This window comes from Theropithecus gelada, chromosome 1, assembly GCF_003255815.1.
Source record: "Theropithecus gelada isolate Dixy chromosome 1, Tgel_1.0, whole genome shotgun sequence".
In the NCBI taxonomy this organism is placed as follows: Eukaryota; Metazoa; Chordata; class Mammalia; order Primates; family Cercopithecidae; genus Theropithecus; species Theropithecus gelada.
In genome coordinates this window covers 15,448,843-15,465,379 of record NC_037668.1, presented here as the reverse complement: position 1 = coordinate 15,465,379, position 16,537 = coordinate 15,448,843, and the positions used below count along the sequence as shown (strand labels likewise).

General features: G+C 51.2%; 1 protein-coding gene across 4 annotated transcripts; it reads right to left on the bottom strand.

The window, feature by feature from the left end:
- Positions 1 to 4,962: 4,962 nt before the first annotated feature.
- PLEKHO1 (pleckstrin homology domain containing O1) lies at positions 4,963 to 15,723 on the bottom strand. Of its 4 annotated transcripts, none has more exons than XM_025357542.1 (6): positions 15,205 to 15,723; positions 13,916 to 14,062; positions 8,747 to 8,887; positions 8,002 to 8,106; positions 7,526 to 7,627; positions 4,963 to 6,184 (listed from the first exon to the last, which is right to left on the bottom strand). In XM_025357542.1, the coding sequence occupies exons 1-6, from the start codon at positions 15,469 to 15,471 to the stop codon at positions 5,480 to 5,482; spliced, it is 1,467 nt and encodes a 488-aa protein (XP_025213327.1). In that variant the 5' UTR covers positions 15,472 to 15,723; the 3' UTR covers positions 4,963 to 5,479. The 4 variants fall into 4 exon arrangements, with proteins under 4 accessions (XP_025213327.1, XP_025213344.1, XP_025213335.1 ...); XM_025357559.1 differs by lacking the exon at positions 15,205 to 15,723 and adding an exon at positions 14,701 to 15,102; XM_025357550.1 differs by lacking the exon at positions 7,526 to 7,627.
- Between the last annotated feature and the right edge of the window lie 814 nt (positions 15,724 to 16,537).

Genomic DNA, 16,537 nt, shown 5'->3' with positions numbered 1-16,537 from the left:
GTTTCATGGTCTCATAGCAAGGATGCTCGCCCAGGCTTCTTATAAGCACCTGACTTTTAAGAGAGTAAAAGTGTGGAAACTACAAGACCCTTTAAGGCCTAGGCGCTGGAACGTACACAGTACATGTTCTTTGTTCTATTGGGCAAAACAAGTCATTGGCAAACCCAGATTCAAGCAGCAGTTGAAGAGAGAGCAACTCAAAAGGGAGAAACAGCGAACTCATATTGCAAAGGAGCGTGGAGGGGGGCTGGTTCACTGAGGATCATTATTTAGTCATCTATTACATTTATTGTACATTTAAGATACATGTTAGATACCCAGGTAAAGATGTCAAGTTGGTACTTAGCTCTAAGTGCTAGAGAGGGAAATTTAGGCTGGAGAAATAAATTTGGGACAACATATCAACATACAGATTGGGTACTTCTTGGAATCGTCTTGCCCTCAGGGTTTCCAGCTGCTGTATAAGTCTGGACTGTGTATGAGGCGCAGTAATGGCGGAGTGCGGCCCTCTGCAGCCAGAGCTGGGTGGAGGCTGGGGGAAGAGGAATATTGTGTTTTTGAGTCCACTTCCCTATTTCTGCACAGAGCATTCCACTAGTGTTCTCCTCCCTGCCTCCCAACCTTGATAGAGCCAAAAACATTAGGGACGGTATTAGGACAACTGACCTGCATGCCAAGGACATAGGACAGGAGACTATGCCATTAGCTTGTTTTGCCACCTGAAGTCAGGAACCTTAGGAGAAAGGGGCTGTTTGCTGTCATGGCTTTAATATCTGGAAGAAGGGAAAGCAAGAACGGGCATGAGACTAGTATTTTTGAAAGAAAGGGGTGATTTCTGAGCCATCCCAAACCAGCAGGAAGGACAGGGGTGATAACCCCAACTTGCCCATAGCAGGAAGTAAAGAGGAGAAGGGATTCGGCGTCGGAGACCATGACACAGGTCAAGAGTTCTAGTGCTACTTGCTTTTCTGTGAGTTCCTTTTCCTCATATTAAGTCCTTATGAAAGCCGCCTTATGTCCATGGTTTCTGTAGCTGCACCAGCATCTACACTTCTGATAGTTCAGGAGGAGTTGGGAATCTGTATTCTCCAATTGCTCCCCAACCTTAATGCACTTAACAAGTGTGCTCTCCATACTTATTAAGCCTCCAAAATCACGTTTTTAAACTGGTCCTGCTAATTTTTGCATTCCCCCCATCCTTGCTTCCAACCCTAGGGTTGGGGTGAGGTTGGGGTGGGCCATGTACAAGACTTTCTGGCTCTATCTCTCATTTCCTGAGCAGAGCTGGGCTGCACTAATTGACCTCGAGGGTCTCAGCTGTGCTAAGTTGGGTGTTTGTTAGATCTCGTTAGGCTTGTAATTAGTGCAAGGAATCTAGGTCAGAGGCAACGGGTTGGAGTGATGGTCTCCTGGGGCATGACTAAAGGTGGGGAATAGCAAACAGGCTCCTCATTCTTTGGGGGGGGTGAGCCGGGGGAGGAATGGTGGGACTTGTGTCACACACAGAGACAGACACAGGGTCACGTGCAGAAAGGCGGTCAAACTCTGCTGTGTGCGTGTATGTGTGTGCATGAGTGTGTGCATGAACGTGTATGATTTTGTGTGTGTGTGTGTTCGCTCCTGCATTTACTCGGGTTTTTTCCAACCTCTCCATATATGGCGTGGCTCTAGAGCAGGCTGGGGATTGGCTGCTTCTGTTGGGAGACAGGGAGGTAGTAAGAAAGCAGAGAGAAAGGAACCCAGCGTAGGGAAGGGAGTGACGAAGTGGGGGATGGGGGGCAGTAGCCGAGCCTGAGGGTTGCAGAAGGGAGCTGGGACTGCTTGCCTGTGAGGGGAGAGATTCTTAGAGACTCAATTCCTGGGAGAATGAGGCAAATTTACTACTGGCAGAGAGGTTGGGAGAGTGGCTGGCGAAGGAGGCGAGAGCTGTTTCCTCAGGGACAGAGCTCTAGGCTCAGCACCGCATGGTTTGTGAGAAGCAGGGCAGGAGTTACAGAAATTTGCACTTTTCTTTTCTCCCTGGTCAACCTATGCTGTGGAAATAGCAGGAAATCAACTCATCAGCGTTCCAGGCCAACACCCCAGACATTCTTCCTGACAGAGGGAGCCAGGACTGCAGTTCCTTCGTCCCTCCTCAGGCCCCTGGCTAACAACCTGATGGGGAAGGACAGGAAAAGTTGAGGAAAATGTCATTGAAATGCGAATTAAGATTTCGTTCTTTACCTGCCTCTACCCCTCACCCCATCTCACCTCTGTGTCCTGGGTTCCCCCCCGTCTCCCCATCCTTGGGCCTCCGGAGGGTGCTTCCCTTTGCTTCATCTGTATAAGAAGAGAAGGGAGCAGAGCAGTTGGGAGGAGGAAGGGAGGGAGAATAAGTGCACCCTGAAAGCGTCTCAGGGCAGCTGTGTGCTGAGAAAGTTGCCCCACACAGCTACGGAGCCACCCATTTGCCACGCATCACAGTTACTGCGGGCACGAAGGGAAATATCACAGGCAGAGGGGCTGGAATGATGGAGTGAGGGAAGAGAGGCGCTGGGAGGAAGGGAAATAAACCGTAAGCACCTTCCCATCCTCCTGTCACAGTGCCCAGGTTCAACACAAATGCTTCCTCAACAGAACTCATGCCAGCAGCCTACCACAAGGGTGCACCTTAAGCAATTTTTCTAGTGGCAAGCCTGGCTCCATGCTAAGCTCTAAAGTTCTTGAAGACCAGGGATGATGCTTTCATCCCCTCTTCTGGCTCTAGGCTTCAGCACAGTACCTGGTGTGCTCTCTCCTCTGAAGAGAGAGGTCGGGCACAGCCTGTGGCCTGGATCTAGCTAAGTGACAGTGACTGACCCCACACCAGCGGCCTCATTCACACTGTGCTCCTTCCACCTGAGCTAGCGGCCCACTGCCCAGAGTCAAACCAGTAACAGTAGCTGCAGCGGTTACTTTCTGACAGGCATTTTCCATATTGTCCTCACCCATCCAATACCTCTGCAGCTTGCAGATGAAAAAAAGTAATATTTGGAAAGCATGTGCCTTGCCCAGGGCCTCATAATCAAGAATTAACAGAGTTAGAATTTGAATCCAGATTCATCTGGTTTCAAAGCTGGGCTCATTTCACCACCCAATGGCCTGGATGTTCCAGTAACTGTTGGAGAACTGGAAGCTGTTGGTTTTGGAGCCTGAAGCCGGGAGCATGGTGCCCAGCTCTTCTCTTACTGTCGTGAGGTCCCCGATCTTTCTTTTCTGCTTCCCTCACCTGTCACTCTCCTCTCTAGTGTCTCCCTCCATCTTCTGGCTCCCCTGGGAGCCACAGATAATTGACATGTTGGGATACATATGTCATTTGTGCTTTTGTCTTCTTTCCTCATTATGTGGGAGCAACAAGGAAGAAAAAACGGAAAAATGCTGGCAAAATACAAAGATAGAGACTTGTAAAAAGAAAGCATAATTCTAGCTTAGACTTCAATTCCTGTGACAGCAGATGACTCTGCTGACCATGCTTAGGGTCGTGGAGAGTGTAGCTATTTGGAGGACAGGATGTCTGGAAGCCTGGGTCCTCACCTCATACCCCAGGAGACCACAGAGACATGAAGGTGGCACTCTTGCACGCTTTCCCTTACTCAACTGGGATACACATTCCTCAAGGAAGAGGCTAGGTAACTACAGTCTAAAGCTGGGGAAAATCTCCATGACAGAGTGGCAAGGGACTAGAGAGAACAAGAATTACTCTGCCCTAGGGATGGTTTAATAGCAGTGATAAGGTCCAGAGAAGAGTTGTGAAGGAAAGAGATGATTTCTGGAAAGAAGGGGAGAGAACCCCCCCGCCCACACCATTTTGCTTCCATGGGTTGTAGGAGTGACATCAGAGCAGAAGAATGGGGATTGAAGGGTCTGTTTCTCCCCCAGGGTTTTCCCCCCTCTTCCTCCTATCCCATCTTCCTAACATCGGGGTAGCTTCATGGCCAGGTCTATATGCAACTTGGCCCTGTTTCCGCCTCCCCCCATCTCTAGTGAAGCCCCGCTGCTCTTGGAGGATCAAGCAGCTAGCAGGGCACACTTCAAAGTGGTTTTTAACCCTCCATTTACTTGATTCATGAGGCTCTGTCCCTTCTTTCCCAAAATCAAATTATTCCCTTCACAGCTCTTCTCGGGACCTCACCACTGTTACTATACCTGATCTCACACACTTCTGAAGAAGAGCGAACAGTGAGTTGTGTGGGACCTACCACAGGCAAGAACGTTGGGAAGCCTGTCAACTTCAGGGTGGCTGGGAGGGTGCTGGCGTGGGCATCCAGATGCTTTTCTAAAGTGGGGGCTTGCTTAGTGATAGAAGAGGTTTGATGAAGGAGAGTGGGGAGGCTACAGGAAACCTTAGCTTGGCCGAAAGAGGAACTTAGACACATGTTTGGTTTTCCCCTTCATCCTACCCAGCTTGCATCACACATCAGTTTCATTCTTAGTTCAGTTCTTCTGTGGGATCTGTCTCTAGTTCCCCTGTGCTAGGGCCCTGAATCAAATAATGAAACTAGTCTCATCCACCCAAGGCTGGATCTTTTTTTTTTTTTTTTGAGGTGGAGTTTTGCTTGTTGCCCAGGCTGGAGTGCAACGGCATGATCTTGGCTTGCTGCAACCTCTGCCTCCCACGTTTAAGTGATTCTCCTGTCTCAGCCTCCCGCATAGCTGGGATTACAGGCACCCACCACCATGCCTGGCTAATTTTTTGTATTTTCAGTAGAGACGTGGTTTCATCATGTTGGTCAGGCTGGTCTCAAACTCCTGACCTCAGGTGATCCACCCACTTTGGCCTCCCGAAGTGTTGGGATTACAGGCATGAGCCACTGCGCCCGACAAAGTTGGATCTTTGAGTCAATGTTGGGAAGGGTATGGAAGATGAAGGGAAGAAATGTCTCATGTAAGAAAATCCAGGCAGCTGGATCTCAACCAGAGACTGCTAGGAAAGAGAAGCCAGTGTCTGGCTGGGGAAGATTTTAATTCCACAAATCCTCCTCGGGGCTGGGATAAATTTCACGGACAGGTGGCAATGGCCTCCACATCCCTACAACCAGAGTAGGGCAGCTGAAACTTCACCCTCAAACTGCCTGCCTGGGGTGGGACATAGAAAACGCCCTCGTCCCCCTCCTGCTCTAAGCTTAGAAGCCCACTGTATCCTTGGGAGCAGCAGTGGACTCCCCGTGCCGTCTTGGGGGCAGGCGGTGTGTGGAGTGATCAGACTATGTCTTTTCTGCACCTTCTCTCTCTCTGGCTGGGTAAAAACTTCCTACTACTGCTACAGGGTCACTTCCTCAAACCTGAAGGGGATACGGAAAGTAGGAGGGGAAACAAGGGTTGTAGTGGGGTCAGGCATCAGCAAGAGCAATGAGCTCATTTTTGTTTTCTTTTTTTGATTGAGGTAAATAAAAAAGCTTTATCTAGCCACACGGAGATAAGAGTCTGTCCAACCCAACGAGTTCCAGACCCCACCCTGCCCTCACATCAGGCTCTTCCGGTACTGACTGTGCGGGGTGGTCTGTCTGAGGTGGGAGTCGGGGGTCTGCAGGTCCATCTGTCTGTACAGGTCTCTCAGCTCCCTGACCTCCTGCAGCACCCTCTTTGCCTGGTTCCAATTTGATGACGCCTCTCCCAGCAGCCGTTCCGTCTCCAACAGCAGCTGCTCTGACTCAGAATCCGGCGGAGACCGAGGGGGGTCCTTGGCCTTTCGCTTCCCATCTCCCAGTCCCTGAACCTCTGCCAGAAGCTCCTGAGTCTTCTCCAGTTTCCTTGCTACCAGGTCCTGGATCCGGGACAGCTGCCCCGGGTCGGGGGGGGCAGGGGATGGGGGTTCCTCAGCCTGGAGCTGGAGGGTGCGGGCAGGGGCAGCGTCCCGCTGAGACAGGATCTCCTCCAGGGAGGCGCAGCGGCCCTTCTCTGTGGGTGTCAACTTCTTGGGTGCCTGGGGGGTGTACGTGGCCCCTTTGTCTGGTTTTTCCCAAGGTCGGGAGAGGCTGCTTGCCCGGTCTGCGGAGGGCTGGATGCGGTCTGAGTCTGCTCTCCGCCGGCTCCCTGCCAGCTGGGCCACAGACTTGTCCAGGTCAACCCGAAAGCTCTCAGCACAAGAGGCTGGTTCCTCAGGGGAAGGGTCTTCCTCTTGGATCAGGTCCAAGGTCAGCATTCCATCCGAGGTAGACGTGGAAGCCTGTGGAGCAAGGGGGAAATGAGAGGGGAAAGCTGTCTTCAGGAGGGATTTTCAGAATGACTGCCTAAAAGATGCAAGCTGTGGTCATTTTCCTCTACAAGCCTTCCCTGAATGAGTAGTTTTTTTAGAGAGTCTTACTCTGTCGTCCAGGCTGGAGTGCAGTGGCATAATCTTGGCTCACTGCAAACTCCACCTTGTGGTTCAAGCGATTCTCCTACCTCAGCCTCCCAAGTAGCTGGGATTACATGCACGCACCACCACGCCTGGCTTTTTTTTTTTTGTATTTTTAGCAGTGGCAGGGTTTTACCACGTTGGCCATGGTTGGTCTCAAACTCCTGATCTCAAGTGATTCACCTGTCTCAGTCTCCCAAAGTACTGGGATTATAGGTGTGAGCAACCCTGCCTGGCAAAGCCCTCTGCTCTTGACTGAACCCTCCTACTGAATGTGCTGTTTCTTATTCCTTTGATAGTGACTTGAATGTTTCTTTTTCTGTGATTTACTTTCTGTTGCTTGTTTCCTGTATTCTCCATTCTACCACAAGCTTCCTGAGGGGCGTCCTCTTCCTCAGTATTGTGGACTCTCAGCATTAAACTGGGTCTGACACACAGAGGACGCTCCCCATGGCACAATGACTGTCCTCCTCCATCTGCATCCTATGAGCCCCACACTTCAGCCCCCTTGCCTTACAAAATTTTTTCTCTTATTTCCAGAATACTAAAAGTGATGAGTAGTCAATACCAAATATGTAGCTATACATATGCTGCTTTAGTCATTCCTCATAGCAGCCCTTCAAGGCAGGCATGATTACTGCCTCATTTTACAGCTGAAGACATGCAACTTCAGAGAACCACACAGGTAGCTGATTATAGTGAGGTTCCAACTCAGGTTTGGACTCCAAAGCCTGTGTTCTCTGCACTATACCTGCCTTCCTCTCTCTCTAAAGACTTAAGAGCTCAGAAGCATGAAAGAAACCAGCACTTTGTATGTTTCAGGGATTCACTGTCATCCGTTCTCCTCCAAATGCCTGCACTACTACATACTGTTACCCATCAAGACAGTCACCATAAAGTAGCTTAGTTTTCATTTTCCTGTGGGTATAACTCATTTTCTCCAAAAGAGGGTAACATTACTGGGAGCCAGGACTTTTGAACTCCTAATGGGTGCTGAATAAATCCTTTTGATTTAGATCAGGCAGGGGCATGGGGTGGAAGGACTTCCCTCGCCTCTGATCTTGGCATCAGGGAGGCCTCCCACAAATGCCTCTGGTGGCATACAGTTCTGTCTGAGCTGGACTGACACAGAATCAGCCCTTTGGCAATGTTTATTACAGTCTTACATACCACAGCCATTAGGTGTCCCCTTGTTGGGGGGCGGCGGGAATGTTGGATTTTTGCCCTGTCTCGAGTGGGATGGGCAAGATAGCTGTCCTCCTCAACGGTGACCTGAAGAGATGTACTGTGAGTCATGAGTGCTCTTCAGTGACCTTTGTCCCAACCCAGCATCCCGAGGCCTGAACGCGTGCCCATTCCATTCACGGCTTCTGAATGAATCCATGGGCAAGGGGATTTACTGGACACGAAGGGGCTCTTTAAGCTGACGCAAGGCTGGCTCCCGCATCATGAAGTGGGGAAGAGGAGGTGTCAGAAGAGACTTGGAGAGAAGGTAGAAAGAGATCAGGTTTTTAAAAGGGAGGTAAAGAAGTAGAGCTGGTGGGGGAGCGAGTAAATGGGGCCTGCATAATCCTCCCCCTTCAGTGGGTCACAGCTGCTCCCTCTGCCCCAGCCTCCCTCCCTCTCCCCACAGTGAGCCCCCTGACCTCATCCAAGATACGGTTCTTGGCTCGGGTGATGGCAGAGTTGAGGGCACTGATCCACGATTCCTTCTCTTCTGGACTCACTGCCAGGAAGATCAGGTTGGGTGCCTGTGAGGGGAGATTATAATCTCACTTTCTTAGACCCAGCTCCGGGAAGGAGAGATATTCTGCTTCCAGAGTCATCCATAACTTAAGGAAACCCAGCTTCTATTCCTGCAAAATGCATAGCTAGGAGGTTGTTTTAGAAACGACCAAGGAAGAGCTAAGAAGGATACTAAGTATTAATATGGTATTGGAGATAATCAGAGGAAGTCTGATGAAGGACAGGTATTAAAATACAAATCTTTCAATGTTTGAAGAAATAGAATGTGACAGGAGTAACTTCCCTGGGTTCCCTCCGACAAGATGAATTAGATTTAGAACTTCAACCACCTATCAGGGTACAAGGACAGGGATTTTCTTCTAAGGGATGTAAATATGCACATGTGTGGATGTGTGTGTATAAGACAGAGAAAAATAAAGAGATATATAGAGAGATGATCTTTGTGGCTGAACAGGTTAAAGGCTGGCCTGCCTGGAAAGAAGGAAATGGCCACAATATTCTCAGGTGAAATGATAAAAGCCAGCAGGAGAGCAATCCAGGGCCTCTGAGCCAAGATTGCTGAGAGAAGTTGAGGGGAAGGAGTTCTCCCCTGCCCCCTCCAACCCTGTCCATGTTCCAGCGGCCAAGGTGGCAGGAGAAACATACCGTGTTACCGGGCTGTTTGGAGTGGGCAAGAGTAAACTTGCTATGATTTTTCTTGCTCCTGCTCTTGGACTTCCGGAGCTCTTCACACTTCTCATAGTCACTCAGGTCAAATACCTCTTGAATATTTTTCTCATCTTTTACCTAGGGGAGGGTTGGGGTGAGGTGAGGAGGATAAAATTATTTAGCCCCTCCACCCAGACTGTTAGTTTAGATCATCTTGGGAAGCAGGGGAAGCCTGAGGAGAGGGAGGCATGCCAGGAGAGGAGAGGGCCGTCCTGCCCAAAGCCTACAAAGGCCTCACATCAAAGAGGAGGCTAGGGCAGCCCCACGTCTTGAATGCTCAGGTGTGTTTCTGTTTAAATCCCTTCTCTTCACTCTCCTTAGCCAGGCTGCCATTTCCAGAGTCCCACTATGCCTCTCTTCACCCATTGCCCCACTCTTCCTTAAGGACACAACTTACATGTTCTAAAAAGGCTCATGTCCTTAAAGGGACATGGTAGATGGTTGATCCATCACCCTCAGTAAGACAGACCTGTATGGCCCTTGATGGTCCACAGAATGAAGATTAAGGCATGGCCAGTATCAGGGTGTCTGGAGGGAAGGAGGGGCTGTCTCTGGCCTCCCCACTCGCACATGTGCAGTATAGCTCTCCCACCCCACCTTGCTCCCTTCTCTGGTATGTACAATTATAGAGACTCATCTTCCTTGTTCATTTCAGGAGCATCGCCACCACAGGACGGCAGCCCCCTGTGTTCACTTTGCTGAGTTTGTCCAGAGAAGCTGAAAACTACAATTACAGTTCCTACCCTTTCCTCCTCCCTCTAAGGTACTGTGACAATCCAAACTAACTCCTCCAGACCTGAAAAACCATTTCTTTCATCCCCCTATCTCTAGGCAAGAATGCACTTAGACTTTCCCTTGAAGACTATACTTTAGACTTGGAAAAAAGTATTCTGTGACTTCTTGCCATTATTCTAGTTTGAGTGCCTGGGTCCCCTTTATTGCAGGAAGCTCTCCCTCGTATCTAAACTTAGCCCTCCCTGCTGTAGTCTCTGTCCTGCACTCTGGTTCTACCTTTAGCAACTTCAAGTAACATTTAGCTCTTAGCACTCCTGCTGAACATCTCATCGAGGCCGCATTCCTAGTGACATCCTCCAACCCCAGCTAGCCTTTTCTGAGCACTGCAAAGCGGCTCTAGAAATATTTCTTCGCAGGTCCATTTGAAACCGATCACAATGTTTTCTCCTTTCCCCTAAGGCGGTGTTCCTACAACTCTGGGACTCTGAAGCAGTGGCTTATGGATTTGGTTTGGCTTGCAAAGACCAAAGTTACAGAGAGGAGACTTAGTTACAAGCCCAGACTGCACAGTCTGTTCACCCTCTGTGACTTGAGCCCAGGGTTGGAACACCTCAGGAAAAAGCTGGTCACGTTTTCCTGGGATGAGAAATGAAAAGCACCAGCACTTGTCTCATTAAAACTAAACAGATAAAAGTAGCCTCATGTCTTCCTTGGATGACATCCACCTACCCTGACTGAAATTATTTTTCAAAAGAGTCCCCAACTTCCCCAGCTCTGAAATGGGGCTCATGTGCATGGAGGTGAATTCATCTATCCTCCTGGTTCCTGGAAACCTGGAAGTGGGGAAGTGGTTCTCCCTTCCATTACCCAGACCATCTACAGTCTTGCATCCGCCCATCCTTCTGAATTGCTGCTGGACCTGGAGGCTGATGACAGATGAGGACAGATGACCACATGGCCCCATTCAAGCGAGTGACTGCTCATAATCTACCTCCATTTGTTTCAGCAAGGCTTGGCTCCTCCAGGGCCCCCCACTTTCCAGGTTCCCTGGCTTTAGGCTGGAAAGCGGCCAGAGGCCTTGAATGATTACGGGTAGAAGTAGGACAAGGTGCTGGCAAGGGGTGTCCAAGAACAATTCCCAGAAACACGGGGCAGGGATGTAAGATGATGCATCATCCCTCCTCTGCCCCTCCTTCTCCAGAGTTGAGACTATCAGCAGAGTCCAGAAACCGTGGAGAGGAAAATGCTGGGTGTGTGAATGTAGCCAGGGGAAGAGAGTTAACTTACTCTGTTTTCCTTAGGGGAAGGGAAGGAAAGGAAGTTATTCTAGCTTGCATACAGACTGATAAGGAGTTCTGGGGAGCAGAAGACACTGACAGAGGTTAGCCCTTAGTGGGGGTGGAGAGGGTGGGAGATGGGGTGAGGCAAGCAGTAGCACAAGTATATTCCAGTGCCTGGGAAGATGGACAAAGCCAGCAGACTTGTTCTCCACCGTATTGTGTTTTTTTTTCCACGCTTATCTAATTCCCAGAGTCTCATTTATAACTACCCATCTTCCAAATTAACCCTCCCTTTCCCCTGATTCTTTGTCCTTGACCACAGAAAGGGATTTTTTCCCACACCTGTCCAAAGAGTTGCCCCAAACCCAATTTCCTTGACCATGAGGTCTAAGGTCTAGCTTCTGTTCTTACCCACCAGCCTGTGACCATAAGGTGCTCCAGCCCTCTTTGAGAGAGGATGCCCTTTGACTGAGAAGGAAGAAAATGATTACTATCGAACACAGAAGAAATTCTATGGCAGAGGTGGTTGTGGGAGACCCTGCCTTTAAGAGAGGAAATAACAAAAAAGACTAGTGAAAATTCTGGGAGATAGGGTTATAATTTTTCTTGCATTAACAGCACATGATATAGATTATACTCTGCCTTAAAAAAAATCTTGTCCAGGCACTATGGCTCACACCTATAATCCCAGAATTTCAGGAGGTTGAGGCAGAAGGATCACTTGAAGCCAGGAATTTGAGACCAGCCTGGGCAACATAGTGAGACCCCATGTCTACAAAAAATAAAAAAAAAAAAATAGCTGGGTGTGGTGGTGCATGCCTGTAGTCCCAGCTACTCGGGAGGCTGAGGTGGAAGGATTGCTTGAGCCCAGGAGGTCAAGAAAGCAGAGAGTTACAACTGTGACACTGCATTCCAGCGTGGGAGACACAGTGAGACCGTCTCTAAAAAACAAAACAAAACACCCTGTCTTGACTCTATTGGCCCTGGAGCTTTTTGCAAGTGGGCAGAATAAAGCCCAGAGTCCTCTGTCAATTTCACTTTTTAACCAGGCCCACTGTAGCATGGAAACTGGCTCTAAAAAAGCATAGTATCAATATGTCTAGTCCCTCTTTCCTGTGCCCTTCCCAGCAGGAGACAGCTGGCTCCGTGACCAGTCAGATGGTCCTGACTCATAGGACACCAGACATCCTAGGCTGAGGTCATTCCATCCTTTCCCCTGTCTCTGTACCTCTTCCTCACAAGCAAGGATCAACTATGCTTTTGCCCCCAGACTCTGCTCTTTGGGCAAATACAAACAAGCAATGGATGTCTTATTCCTCTTACCCTTTCACTATTATGTTTTCCCTGACTTGTAGGAAGTTCTCCCTGATTGGTAACTAGAGTTTCCTGCAATTAAGAAGTTCGGGGAAGACAGGAGATACACTTTGACACTTGCTTTTTTTTTTTTTTTTTTTTAAATTAGAAAGCCGGAAAGTTGTGGAGAAAACTTTCTGGAGGATTTGTGATTGGGCAGCGGTAACTCTTAAAAATAAATCCTCCTGGCCGGGCATGGTGGCTCACATCTGTAATCCCAGTACTTTGGGAGGCTGAGGCTGGTGGACCACTTGAGGCCAGGAGTTTGAGAGCAGCCTGGTCAACAATGCGAAACACTGTCTCTACAAAAAATACAAAACCTAGCCAGACATGGTGGCACCCACCTGTAGTCCCAGCTACTCGGAGGATGAGATGGGCGGATCACTTGAGCCCTGGAGGTGGAGGTTGCAGTGAGCTGTGATTGAACCACTGCATTCCAGCCTGGGTGACAGACCAAGAAAAGTGCCTTCACCTCACTCCTAAGACTTTCCATCACCAACTTCCTAGCTTTGTGTAAACAGTTAGGTTTCAATACCCTTAAGAGGGATCTCTTTGGCTGTGGCACAGCTTAGTTCTTCCCTAGATGCCTCAGTAGATGTTCTTCTAGATGAGTACTTTGTCTCAGGGTGTGTGTGTATCTGTTTCAATACCATAAAAGGTTTTATTTACCTAAATATAATCTACTGAATAAGGGTGTCTACTGCAGAAAGTAGAAGAGGTTAGAACTCAGGGAGGGCTTCCCAGTTAGCTCTGGGAACACAGTGAGGGAACACAGAATCCCTCCTGTGAGGGCGAGAGGAAGAGCCACTCTAACTGGTACACAGGACAGTCTCCCAGGCTATACTGACAGTCAGAGGCAGGGAATGGAGTGACTTCTAACCACTGGAGGGGCAATTCTGATTTCTCAACATGAGTACACGTTATTGACCCCAAGACTTAGGGAAAAAAGGGAGATGGGTCTGGATTCAATTATCATAGCTCAGGTTTTGACACAGTGTAGACTGGTTTTCATGGTTAAATACACAGCCAAAGGTATCCAAAGACATACAGGGGTTCTTAACTCCATTCTTCTCCCTTCTGATACAAATGGTGGGGGGGTGGGCAGGAAGTGGGGAGAAAATGGGTTCCTTGCCTTTTTTAAATGGGGTGGGGGTGGGGAACAGAGAGCATACTGGTTAGGGACACTGCCTTCAACGAAAATAACTGCCACTCACAGACCCGAGGTCACAGGGGTCAGACGGTGGGGGTGCGTGTGTATTTTCTGTGATTCAGGGAGGATGCGCCACGGACAGGACCTGTGCACGCTCCTGCCACAGACAGGAAAGGGGAGGCTGGCTGGGGTAGGGTCGGGGGACAGAAAGGGGTGGCGAATAGGCTAAACTGTTTCAGCAGAAATAACAAATAAAATAAATCCTATATTCAGGAGGCCGGTTAGGGTGGGAGGCAGCAAGGGACACTCAGGACTTGTGGGGCATCTTGGGAGGGGCTTATCATTGTTAGAAAGGTATTTGCAAACAAAAAAACACTGAGTAAGCGGCCAGCTCAACTTCTAATTCTCACTCGGGTCTTCTCACTAAAGGGTGACCTTTCTCTGCAGATGAGATGGGGGTAGAGAGTCAGGAGACCACTGAACTTGCCTTTGGAACAAAACGAGGGTGGAGTAAGCTAGGCGAGCCCTTGTGGAGTGACAAAGTGGGGGGTATGAGAAAACGGAGAGTTAGAGGCAAGAAGCACCCACCTCCTTCTCAGAGATGTAGAGCTGGTCCCCTTTCAGCACCACATAGCGGTTTTTCCAAATCTCCCTGAAAATCCCTTTCCCGCAGAATTTCCGGACCCAGCCGACCTTCTCGGGCGGTGCAGGCTGCTGATTTCCATCCTGAGGCCCCTGCCCCAGGACAAGATGAGAAGCGGGCGGTTAGGAGATTCCAGCCGCGGCTTCCTCTCCATCCGTCTCTCACGACCGCCTCAGCGGCCCCATCTCCTCCGAAGGCTGCGGCCGGGGGCGGCGCCCCAGGTTCGCTCCCACTTCGGAAGGGTTTTCACTCCAAGGAACTCCCCCCGTTCCCCTCCCCTGCTCCCGAATAAACAACCGGGGCTGCGAGTGGCAGGGGCGCCGGCCGGGCGCGGAGGGGCTCCCGGGCTCCCTCCAGGCCCTGCGTCCCCGCCACCCCGTGCTCGCCGCGCGGGGACTAACGGCGTTTCTTTGGTTTTCTCTCCCATTGTCTCCTCGCCACGGCGGAGCGCGAGGCAAACGCCCGCCGGGCGCCCAGGGGCGGGGGAGGTGCGGGTCGCGGGGAAACTCAGCCAAGTTGAATCCCCCTGAGGCGAGTAAACAAACAAAAGCCCCCGCCGGCGCCTCGCGGGGCCCAGAGCCCCGGCCCGAGGCCCAGGCCAAGGGGACCTGGCCGCCGGGGCGGGGGAGCGGCCGGGGCGGGTGTCTCTCAGGCTGCCGCGGCGCCGACGGGGCCGGGGTCGTCGGAGCGCGGAGGCGGCGGCGGCCGCAGGGCGGGCGGGCGCACTCACCCGTTTGGCGGAATTGTTCTTCTTCATCATTCCCAGCGGGCGCGAGCGCGGGGCTGCGGGCCGAGGGGCGGCCCCGCGTCGGGGCCTCGGCGGCTCCGCGGGGGCTCCTTCCCCGCGGGAGGGCGTCGGAGCTGCCCCGGCGCCGCCGCTGCTCCTCCCTCGCGCCCTCCCGCTCCCGGACTCTCCCCTTCTTTGTAGCTCCGGTTTCACTCAAGGCCGGCCTCCCTCGCGTTCGCACTCGCACACACACGCACGCCCGCTCCCCGCCCCTCGGCGCCCTCCATCCCGGCGCCCACGCGGCCCGGGTCCCCGAGCGCGCCCCCGCCACCCGCCGGCCCGGCCCAGCGCGGCCGCTCCCCCGGCCCGGTGCGCTGTGGGCGGCCCAGCCCGCGCCCCGCAGCTCCATCCGCGGGCCGCTGACGTTGCGAGTTCAGAATAAAGGGCGAATCGCGGAGCCGCAGCTCGGGCGCTCCCCCCGCCCCCCCGCCTTTGTTTCTGACTCACGGAGGGGGAAGAAGGCGGCCTCCAAGCGGCCGGAGACCGCTTCCCAGGGGGCAGGGACCCTCGCTCCGCGGCGGCTCGGGCGACACGCGGAGCCCAAGAGACCCGGTCGCCGGCCGCCCCGGGGCCCAGTGGGCGGGCGCGGTGATAATGGAGAGACGTGCGGATTCGTGAAGACCGGAGATCGCCAGCCTCTAGAGCATCGCCTTTCCTGACCAAAAACAAAAACGAGAGCGGGAGCCCGGAGGGCGCGCCACCCAGAACTCTCATCAGGAATTCACGCTCCTAGGTGCTAGGGTGGCCTGGGCAGGTCAGATGCTGGGAAAAGTTTTATGCTCCGGAGGGGATCGACGAGTTGGGGGATGGGGTGGGACAGAAGTTTCTATTAATACACGTTTCTTCCAGTGTACAAAGCCTCAGGCCTTATTGTAGCCTCAGGAGAATAATCCTAAGGATGAGGCGGATTTTATGATCTCCATCTCACAGGGAGAAAACGGAGACTCAGAATAGCTGAGGGATTTGCAGACACAGTGTCAATGCTGGCAGGAATAGAATTGTCTCCAAACCATGATCCTTTATACCAAGTGGCTTTCAATGTAAGTTCCAGGTGAGGCTTAAACTTCCTGCCACCTGGGTATCTTTTCTCGCTGCACTAATAGGTAAAAATCCCATCCTCTCTACAGCGCTGGAGCCCAGTGGAGGGAAGGGCTGAACGCCCAGAGAATGCCCTGACTAGGGAAGCCTCTGCTGATCCCTCCTACAGCAGATCTGCCTCAGAGCCTCCAGGACACATCTTAGTAACTTCATGTCTTTTCAGTATATATATGTGTGATGGAAAAGGGGAGTGAGAAACCCCACTCTTAGGTATTGGTTTCATCACCACTCTGGGCTTTGGTCAACTCACTGAATTTCTTTAGGCCTGCAACCCTCCACATATTAAGTGGTGAGGGATGAACTGCCATTTTTATCAACAAGGAAAGTTAGGGGAAGATATGAGATGACCTCTGAGAGTCCTTTGAAGATATGTGTTGTCTTCCAGGGCTAATTTTGAAATAAAAGGCTAATAAACACATTGCCTGGCACATGGCAAGCATGCAATAACCACAAAATGAATAAAAATCCCTGGCACTGAGGAGCAGGGAAAAGGAAAAATCCTTTTTCCAGAGATGTCTCAAGATAAAAGTGTTGGCTAAATTTGTGGTTTGAGTAGTGGAGGCTGTTTTGGCTTCTTCTGGTATGTCAAATGAAGGAGGGGCTCCCTCCCCTTCCCAGTCCCACCTTTCCTCCTAATCCAATGATATTCCTCTCAACTTCTTTCCATTCACCATACCAATTA